Source organism: Clarias gariepinus, chromosome 11, assembly GCF_024256425.1.
Source record: "Clarias gariepinus isolate MV-2021 ecotype Netherlands chromosome 11, CGAR_prim_01v2, whole genome shotgun sequence".
Taxonomy (NCBI): Eukaryota; Metazoa; Chordata; class Actinopteri; order Siluriformes; family Clariidae; genus Clarias; species Clarias gariepinus.
In genome coordinates this window covers 21794093-21805000 of record NC_071110.1, presented here as the reverse complement: position 1 = coordinate 21805000, position 10908 = coordinate 21794093, and the positions used below count along the sequence as shown (strand labels likewise).

The 10908-nt window shown below is 37.1% G+C and overlaps 1 protein-coding gene across 1 annotated transcript in view; it reads right to left on the bottom strand.

The window, feature by feature from the left end:
- Nucleotides 1-10908, bottom strand: part of LOC128533255 (dynein axonemal heavy chain 7-like) — a 45758-nt gene extending 34850 nt beyond the window's left edge. The window contains exons 1-17 of the mRNA XM_053507509.1: nt 10833-10908; nt 10552-10684; nt 7436-7475; nt 6909-7089; nt 6452-6521; nt 6076-6201; nt 5727-5846; nt 5250-5433; nt 4363-4542; nt 3928-4200; nt 2900-3027; nt 2438-2516; nt 2122-2343; nt 1646-1792; nt 1107-1427; nt 325-692; nt 1-160 (exon numbers count right to left, since the gene is read on the bottom strand). The exon at nt 1-160 is cut by the window's left edge and continues 27 nt beyond it. Coding sequence (XP_053363484.1) covers nt 1-160; nt 325-692; nt 1107-1427; nt 1646-1792; nt 2122-2343; nt 2438-2516; nt 2900-3027; nt 3928-4200; nt 4363-4542; nt 5250-5433; nt 5727-5846; nt 6076-6201; nt 6452-6521; nt 6909-7089; nt 7436-7475; nt 10552-10684; nt 10833-10893 — 2793 coding nt within the window. The 5' untranslated portion in view covers nt 10894-10908. The remainder of the gene's footprint in view (nt 161-324; nt 693-1106; nt 1428-1645; nt 1793-2121; nt 2344-2437; nt 2517-2899; nt 3028-3927; nt 4201-4362; nt 4543-5249; nt 5434-5726; nt 5847-6075; nt 6202-6451; nt 6522-6908; nt 7090-7435; nt 7476-10551; nt 10685-10832) is intronic.

Here is a 10908-nt window from a genome sequence, read left to right as displayed (position 1 = left end):
CCAGGTTTTATCCACCGTGGTAAAGGAAGAACCCTCTTCTGGCATCTGGGCCATTATGTCTGGAGAACTGAAAATGGGCTCCAGGTAAAGCCACGTGGACTGCACCTTTAGCCACTCGTCTAAAATATTCTGCATCAGCAGCAGCTTGCGCTCCCAGTCTCTACAACACAAACTCACAGATTAATCCATCTGCCTAACAAACAACAGACTTATTTTAGCATTAGCTGTATCTTTTTTATGAATGCTGGTGATATTAGCCAGACTCATGAGAGTTTTTTTCTTGTAAATTTGCCATGTTCATAAGTTGCCATAAAAGCTACTTACAGTATCTCTGTCTCGAAGGGTTTAATGAAGGCCGAGCCGCGCATCGTCTGTGTCTTGACTATATGGTCATCCAGCAGCATCTGTATCTCATCCACTGAGGATAGAATAGACGTCCCAGACTCGCGGTAGGGCAGCAGGTTGAACTTAATATCTACCCATTCCTCAATCATGCGCTCCATGGCCTTCTCCAGTGAATACTCTTTGCTGGCTGCTTCGTTGATGCCCTCGAATTTGGGCAAGTGGACTGCAAGGTTCATGGAAATGAAGTGGGACATATGGGCATCCTGTTCTGAAGGCTTCAGGGGGAAACCCACCACGGCTGACATGGCATCCCAGTGACGGTCCCGCAAGCCTGGATTACACAGCACCTGGAGGAGAAAGATATGTTTAGAGATAAAATGGAAAATGTTTGACTCTCAGGTTTTACGCCGAGTGCCCTTCCTGACGCAACCTTCCTTGATTGGGAATTAAACCCAGGTCTTCTGCAAGGCAGGTGAGACACCTACCATTGAGCCACCAGTGCCCTCAACTGTTAAACAGACTGTTTATGCTTTATACAAAACAAACAAATAAAAAACATAAAATTTATACTTTATGCTTTAAAACACATATTCATGCCAGAAAATGTGAATTTAAATTGTGTAATTAGCTGAATAACATTAGGAGTAGAGGTACAATATATTCAGAGACTTTAAAACAAGTGCCATGCATTCTTTTACAGGACATGTGCAACATACTATGGACATTTTTGGGGACATATTTTATATATTTATATATAGTACCTGAACTAAGGGGATGTGCTGCTTGAAGTCCTCTATTTGAACTTTGACTTCGGAAATGAGGTTAAGAGCGAAAGGTGAGTCATGTAAACCTCTTTCCAGTTTGTTAAATGAGCGCCAGTAGTTGCTGACATCACCCTCCACCTTGTCTGGGTTGACAGACATGAGAGTGCCATGAAGCCACCGATGGTGATCAGACTGAAAGTCAGTAGCGGTCTGATACAAGTTAAGGTAGGGGAGCAGCTGGTCTTGGACTATCTTGTGTAGAGGGTACTGGGTGAGGGGCCATCCAAAGGCTTCTTCTTCCACATTAAAGCCCTCAATCTTGGGGTAAAGAATCATAATGAAACAATGAAACAATGCTTGAGCTGATCTGCTTTTGCATATTTGTTCATAAAAATGTTATACATGTTATATAACGTTGTACAAAGCTAAAGGTAATGTACAAATTCTTCACATGTACAGTATACTGCAGGACTAAAAACCAGGATACATAGCCATTCCCTTGTGTGGTTTGGTGACTTGGATTTTTATTGACTTACTTGCTCCATGGCAGCATCCAGCTTGGAATTGAGCATCTGAGCCTTTTTTAGATACGTGCTGAGTTCGGACATGTCCCCGTAAGCGGTAAAATCTTCCACATCCTTGGCATAGCCTTCCAGTTCTTCCACGAGCTGCTCGCACCGCAGCTGCTCGCAATAAATGAAGTTGTTAATATCACACAGCTCATAAACGCTAATGCAGTCGTTGAAAAGACATATCCTTCTTGTTTCTGTTGTAAATTTGTTTTGGCTTCATTACAGATTGTTATTAATTTATAGTATGAGGTAAGTTACTAACTGAACACTTATTATATGCTTTACTTAAGCTTGTTTGCCATCTCTTGTTTACCAAAGGGTATACATAATATTCTCCGCTGTGTTATGGCTGGGTTAAATCACTGGGGCCAAAAGATTAATATTTGTTTACATCAAATTTGGGTAATGTTTCATTGATATGATGTGATGGTTTTTCTTACCGTAAGTAAAGCCTGGAATTCCACAGTCTTTTCCTTAACAATCTCTTCGTGCTTGGATAAGATGGAAGGCATTTTCATGTACCACTGGAAGGTCTTTTTGTTTAGGTTTATGTCCAGTGCAGAAAACCCATAACCAGCCAAAAAGGACATACGAATAATGGAATCATTCAACTGGAGCTGCAGGTTGGGCATCTCCTCAGTTTTAACATTGTTGATGTAGTTCTGTAATGGGGAAAAAACTTCAAGTCAGATCTAGAGTTCACTTAAATGAAACAGAGCTAATAAGTGGTTAATAAATCTGGAAGTGCATTATCACCTCAAGAGCAATGAGCTTGTGTGTGTTTGGAGGAATGCTAATGGCTTGTGATTCAATCTCCTCAAAGTCTTCACATAATCTGTAAGCATTGGTGATACACATGGGCAAGCACGCACACACACACACACACATGCACACACACACACAAACACACACATGGGTGAGGAAAATTTAAAGAACAATATTGCACCTTTTTTGAGATACTGTATAGTAAAAGTTTGTCTTGAGAGATTATTGATCCAGAACTGGTGGTTAAGGTTTCATTAGACACAGTGTGATCATCACAGAATATAGATTGAACTGTATTTGTCTCAACTTTTTGTGTTTTTATAACAAATTAGCACTAAATATAAGTTTGTTGATTGTTTCTTTACTGTTGGTCATAGATATCACATCTGTGCACATCTGTTCGGTTTGAGTTATACATTGGATTCCAAGAGTAAGATAAATATTAGCACTCACTTTTTACTGCAATTCTGGTGGTCCTTCAGTAGACGGGTGACCAGTTTCTTCCTGAGTCCTTCCGCACGCTTCACTAGTACACGGATAAGCTGCTGGCAGTGCACTTCGAACATACCGAAGCGTACAATCTGTAGGATTTAACAACAGTGACAAAATCCTGTATAAATCTCTGACCATATTAATTGTGTTTTGTAAATGTAACTATTAAACCCAATATCACATAAGATATTTTTCCCTGCTGTTATAGGCTTAGCACTGTTGTTTTTTTACAGTTGTTTGTCCATTCCAGACCAGCATTTACTATAATTTCAATAAGCAATATTTAATTAAGTACTGTTTACACATTTAGCCTATAAAGGGCCTGCAATATTGTGGTCCTTCAGCAGAGGTGGGTGGTAAAGAGTTACATTTACTCTGGTACATTTACTTGAGTACTTCTTTTACCGCACCATACTTTTTATTTTTACTTGAGTAGATTTGTGAAGAAGAAATGCTACTCTTACTCCACTAAACAACCGCATAACTGTTTTACCAATCAGATGCAGCAACAATAATCACATGACTCTGTTGGACCAATTAGCCGCAATAACAATAACCACACGTAGTCAGGCGGCATTGTGGGAGAAAATCTTCAGCTGGCATCCCTGGCATCATATGCAAAGCATGTTTCGCTTGCAAAAGATTAGCTTTATACTGCGGTGTTCTCTCTCTCTCTCTTTCTCTCTCTCTCTCTCTCTCTCTCTCTCTATATATATATATATATATATACACACACATTAATATATACAGTTACTCAGTACTTAAGTAGTTCATTGACTACTTTTTACTTCCACTTGAGTAATATTATTTTGCACAGCTACTCATACTTGAGTAAATTTTTTGGCTACTCTACCCTCCTCTGCCCTTTAGACAAAAATCTGATGTTTTTCCCTCTGTACTGCTTCTGAATTTCCAAACTAATTAAAAAAATACAAAATCCCTATGAATGATAACCCAATAAATAAATAAATCGCCACACTTAAACTGACCTTGCCACAGTCACACTGAATCTCATCAGCCAGCTCCTGGTAGCGTGTCACCTCCGTCATTAAGTCCTGGTAGGAATGATCCTCCAACAGGAACTGTTCTACCTCCTCTTCAGCCACTTTCGATACCAGCGGAGCAAATTTGTCATACATGTGCACATGCTCACTTGGCAAAGTTTTCTCCTCACGTATCATCCTCTGAATTCCGTCCTTTCCTTCCTGCACAATCTCAGGCGGGATGATGGGTTTCAGGATTGTGGTATGCTCAGTGCCTGGCTACAGTAGAAAAGCAAAATATAAAACTGTGTAGAAAATGTAAAGGAATTATTCAATCAAACCTGTCCTTGTCAAGTCTTTTTATTTGATCCATTATTATCAGTGCATGACATCTCATTTCTTTGACAGAAGGCTTTAGAAAGAAAATATACAGACTCTTACCCATTTCGTGTACATGTCTGTCTCGACTCGAGGCACCGAGCTGATGCATGTCAACATAGCATCGTAGACATTCAGCAAAATGGCCTCAAAGGCATTAAATTCTGGCTCAAGTATTATCTTGTTCTGCCTCAGGATCAGTCGCAGAACAAATCCAGGATGCTTATAGGGGTTTGCTGAATGCTTCATGGGAAAGGAGACATGAATAAATTAAACGCTGGAGGTTAAAGCAAAGACATGTTAGACATATTAAACGCAACGTACTCTAAACTAAAAGATGCATACAGATACACATGAGCAAAAGTGTTACCCAGGAAAGTACATTCAATAACCTAGTGTAAAAAATATACCAAGTGAGCCAAATAGAACAACCATGGGGCAAGCAAAAATGCTTTGTTTTAAATGATTTTATTTGTAATATGGCTTTTTGAAAGAACTGGTTTACATTTAGCAAGTGGCAATAATTTATTCAACAATATCTAACAAAACCTCACTTCATGATTTCTAAGCAGAGATGTTAGTTCATAACATATATATATATATATATATATATATATATATATATATATATATATATATATCACAGCATTACTCTATAATGTCTTCTGAGTGAAATGCCTGCTGAAGTAGCTTTTCCACTGGAGATGCAGAAATTACTGGTTCAAGCAAACATGCGGTTAAAAATCATAAATCATACCAAAATCATAAATCATACCAATGTTTTAAATGTGTTATAAAACTATAAAAATAAAACCACCTTTACCACTTCTGTTAGTATCGCTGCAATTACTGAACAATTCACAGCTCTGTACTTTAAGGATAATGAGCAAATATTTATCTGGACATTTAAGAAGTTAATATCACCACATTGCATGCACTGTATGCCTTACTGGATCTGGAACTATGAGGTCCGTGTACTCATTAATAGACTCCACAGCCATCTCCTGAAGCTGGGAAGACATTAGAGCAGCTGCGCAGTTGAAGAACGACTGCAGCCGCGATCGCTCAGTAGTTTTGGGTACCAAGTTGGACTGGCTTCCATGGTAGTAAATTTGTTGCACCTCAGGAAACCACCTGTTTTATCAAAATAAATCAATAAATAGCTAAATAAAAATCCCATTGTTAATGCTGTCCATACACTTCTATTCTCTTTATCACTTCCCATTAGACATCACATCAATCCAAGCTATTTTTTTCTTACATTTGCCACAAGGCGACCTAAAAATACACTATTTAAGTAAATTATAGAAACTGAGCTGAATTCATTTTTAATATTTATCCAATTTTAAACAAACATTTAAAAAAAAAAAGACTGAATATAAGATCCCATTGGTACTACACATAAAATTAAATTAACAGCAGTTTACTTGTGAAGCAGAGTGGCCTGAGCACTTTCAATGTGTCGGGTGACAATTTGCTGAAAGCCAGCAAGCTCCAAAGCCTTTTCTCTGGACTGGAACTCTGTTACATCGAGAAGACGCAAATTCCTGTGCAAGAAGATTAGAATGCATCGTACACAGTTAAGCAGAGGAAGAATTTAGAAAGAATGGAAAGAAAGAAGAATGAAAGACAATGTTTTATCTTTATTTAAATTAAGTTTTCAACATCATTACTTGTAATACAAATAAAAAAGTTTTTTGGCATGTATTTCCTTTTGTTTGTCAAATGTCGAACAAACAAAGATATATATCTATATAGAACAGTGTTTCTGCTCACTCGTAGAAGGTATGCCACAGATTGATCACAGACTGCATGAGGGGGTTGATGAAATGGAGATTCTGGCTCATCGATTTTAGCGCCTGATGGAAAGATGCCTCCCATGGCTTGGGAATAACTGCCATCCTGAAAGGAATTGTAAACCAACAAATACTATATAAATCCTATATATAGGAACATCATTCCTTTGCATTGCATTGGGTTGAATTACACAACGCTGGCATGAATTATTTTCCTATAATTGAATGCCACATACTGTTTTATGCCTAATGTGGTCTAGACTACGTGGTATAATTTAAGCTGGAGTTCTCCATTTTAATCTCATCGTAATTCTTTGTTTAAAAAACATGTAAGGAAGTATTTGAATGACTCTTACTCTTGTCTGTGAAGTGGAAGTGTGTCCTCTTTCTGTACTTTCTCTCTCCAGTCATGCAGCACAAAATTCACTTTGGGGGGGGGGGGGGGGTATGGGCGGGGGTTGATTTATTGACATTGTTATTGTTAAGTATTCTTGTAAATTTTTGTCAAATTAATTCCAAATAACACGTCACTAATATAAACATGTATGGTTTTCTAAATACTATCACCATAGAAGTTTGTATGCGAGTGAAAACCATTATTTGCCTAAGAAAAGCTTCTAACTCTTGTAACCAGGAAGCTAAAAGAACTCAAGATTTGAATAAATAATCTATTTCACGTATCTGTATAAAGGAATTTCTTATAAATTAACAGTATTGGATGAAATAAAGAAAGAAGTTGTAGTGTTAATGCTTTGTGTAGGTGAAGCATGCTCTCCTTCACAGACCAATAGAACACTTTAACATATAGCTTACCTATAGCTTTCTTAGAACTCAGCCTATAATCATCTTTAATTTCTTCTGTGAGAACCTGAATTGATCTTGTTGACACCTTCAGCTGACCTGGTACCCGGTTCAAGATTCTCTCCATCCATAAATTTTCCATAGAACCCAAGGACAGCATGTCAAGCACGTATTGAATTTTATCATCAAATTTCTAAAAACAAAAAACAAAAAAAAACTCACAATAGAAAATCACTTTCTGGACCAAATCTGGTTATTTTTTTTATTGCTGCATGAATATTAAGTTCTTATAATGCAAGATCATTTCCTGATGAATTTAATGGCACCATATTGTTGCTGCTTTGCTTATGACTGTACCTTGTGATTCTATTTAAATCCACATTTTGTTTCTAAATGTATTACTTAAGACATTTTTGTGTTTGTTTGTTCTTAATGTTACTGTTATAACATTTTTTTTCTTGTCTTTCTTGGATCCCACGACACTAAAGAAATTGCTGAGAAGTGTTTTCCATGCGGTATTGTTCATGGCAGCTACATACCGCATCTTCAGTGCTTTCACTCTTGTCTGATTCATCCTCTCTGACAACCAAAGTGGAGAAACAAAATAATTATTAATGAATTACTAATAAAGCATTTAAAAGATATGGCCAAAAGACATCCTGTTAATTCTAAACTTAGAGGTATGATTGTTTTCTCAAACTTAACCCTTCCATGAACACTTATGGGCAGTTTACAGCTCCAGCTCTCTTAATATTTAAGGACTTAAAAAAGAAGGTTAGTAATTATCAGAAAAACAAAAATGAATCGCTTTACCAGCTATAAATATTGCTGGTAACTTTATACCTTTGGGAGAAAACACAGTGCTCTTGTTTTACTGATATGATAAAATATTTATACTTTTTGGCAGTTATATGTGTTTAGGTTGTTAAGATTGTTGCCAATAAATCTGGGATTTTATTCACTTATTATGCAGGAATATAATATTATTATTTATTCACTTATCCTTATTATGTGTTACCCGTGAAGTGTGCGGAATGAAGGTGAGAGATGGCGTTTACTAAGTAGGTTTCAATTGCAAACTCATAAGCCTGTATTTAAAAAGTGTCCTCTGTTAAATTTTGAGATGAACTAATGATTTTATCAAGGTCGATTTGATTATGACATAATGGCGGTTTTCTTTTAAATTTCAAAGTAGCATATCTTCTCTTCCTTTGGGCCGACTGCTATAAAATAAAGACTATATTTGAATTTAAGCTCAGCCAAATCCCCCTATTAAAATTTGATTCGTAGTTTTAATTATGAGGCGCCGTATAGGGCTTAAATCAAACTTTACTCACGCACACACATATGAAACACTTGCATACACATATATGAAACACTCACACATACATATATACTACTAACTGCTCAAACAACTACATATGAAACACTTGCATACACATATATGAAACACTCACACATACATATATACTACTAACTGCTCAAACAACTACATATGAAATGCGCGCGCACATACATACATACTTTCCGCGCACACACATACATACTTTCCGCGCACATACATACATACTTTCCGCGCACACACATACATACTTTCCGCGCACACACATACATACTTTCCGCGCACATACATACATACTTTCCGCGCACACACATACATACTTTCCGCGCACATACATACATACTTTCCGCGCACATACATACATACTTTCCGCGCACACACATACATACTTTCCGCGCACACACATACATACTTTCCGCGCACACACATACAAACTCTTCTCGCACATTCACCTATGAGATTCTCAGTGTAACCGGAAGGCATTTCAGTGTAAAAGGAAGGCATTTCAGTGTAACCGGAAGGCATTTCAGTGTAAAAGGAAGGCATTTCAGTGTAGACGGACTTGTCGCTTCATTCTCCCTGAATGGTAGTACTGGTTTGTATCATCACTGCTCAATCACATGGCATATTCAGAACTATCCACATAATGTCTGAATATTTCAGCGGCAGAAAACGCAGGTGATGATTTGCAAAAAGAAAATTAAAGCACGGAATCTGTGGCTAATATGTCGGATCCTACAACAGAAAGAAATACTGTTTTGTGAAATGTGTTTCCTCGCCTTCGCTAATATGAACAACAACTCATCGGAATCCCACGGGACAAACACTGTTCCGACCCCCCCATATCACCCACTTTTGTGGTGATAAATAAATCACTCGTTGTCTTCTAAACTGTCCATTAACGGTCTATTTAAGAAACGCTACTACTAATCAGGGAGAATGAAGTTCATATACATTGAAATGACTACACCCTACACCCTGCGCAGGAAATGTCTGAAAAGGGAACTTCACTCTACAAAATTCCACCATTCAGAACACCATGCAACGTCACTTCCTCCTTGCGTTACCATGGTAACACAAGCACCTCGGATACCTGCTGCTGTGGAAATTTCACGCTACGGACATTAAATATAGATTATTTATTGAAACAAAAACTGATACCATAAAAAATATAAAACGTATTATTTATTTATTTATTTTTACAGATTACTAGCCTATATAATACGAATGGTTTCTTTATTAAATCAAAATGTAAATTATTGTGTCCTATTTATATGATGTCCTCGCCTCGATAATAATTATAATAAAAATATAAATTCTTTTTCGAGTAAAATTTTTTCACACTCCAGCGATATGTAATGACTTAAAGGAAATTATCCATTCCCTTTTCCGCTAAACTAAAGATCCGTTGATCACTCGTTCCCTACACCGCTACAGTTGGCTTTGTGCGCGTGCACAGAAAGTATGTATGTGTGTGTGTGCGTGCGTGCGTGTGCGCGGAAAGTGTGTATGTATATGCGCGGAAAGTATGTATGTATGTGCGCGGAAAGTATGTATGTATATGCGCGGAAAGTATGTATGTATGTGCGCGGAAAGTATGTATGTATGTGCGCGGAAAGTATGTATGTATATGCGCGGAAAGTATGTATGTGTGTGCGCGGAAAGTATGTATGTATGTGCGCGCGCATTTCATATGTAGTTGTTTGAGCAGTTAGTAGTATATATGTATGTGTGAGTGTTTCATATATGTGTATGCAAGTGTTTCATATGTAGTTGTTTGAGCAGTTAGTAGTATATATGTATGTGTGAGTGTTTCATATATGTGTATGCAAGTGTTTCATATGTGTGTGCGTGAGTAAAGTTTGATTTAAGCCCTATACGGCGCCTCATATTTAATCTTTTCCTTGCTCAGAGTTGCTAAGACTTCATCTTCATCCCAATACCATTTTTCTCACCTGCTTAGGAAACTCCTAAGCCTCTTTAAAGTCCTCCTAAACTCTTTTAACAGTTTTTAACCTTACAAACTCTTTTATGGATTACGATGCTTCAAGAATAACGCATTATAGTAACTTAACAACATTTTAAAACAACTTATGAATTATAAAACTAATAACTTATTTGGGTCTATTCTTTAATTAAAAAATTCTTGGAAAATGTCCAATGATACATGCCTAAATGTAAAATGTAATATAAATGCAAACATTCTTCATCTAACAAACAACATTTTGATTTTACTTAGTTGCTGTAAATACTCATCACGAACTGGGTGACATTATGGGTGCTGACGCTTTAATTTAGACAAATGACACTTACAGGACTACACTGATGAGAGTTCTGCAAAGCTCCTCGCGACCTTTCTTTATCTTTGTATATCGGTTGAGAAATTCAGACGTCCTGACTATGTTGCGTCCACTGTGATCTGGTGTTTTCATCCATCTCGGTATTTCTAATAGAAAGAAATGCAGTAATAAGCTGCCGCATTCATTTTAACATCACTTATGATGTAATTATTTCTCTTAGTAGCAACAATTTTTTAAATAAAGGTATTGTCTCTATTGCAATTTTATGAACATCATGTAATGGGGTCTCCTTACTGGAAATGAAGTCATCTGAATTTCCTGTTTTTCCCATGAGCATGAAACTTATTTTGTTCATACCGCTAGGACTCTC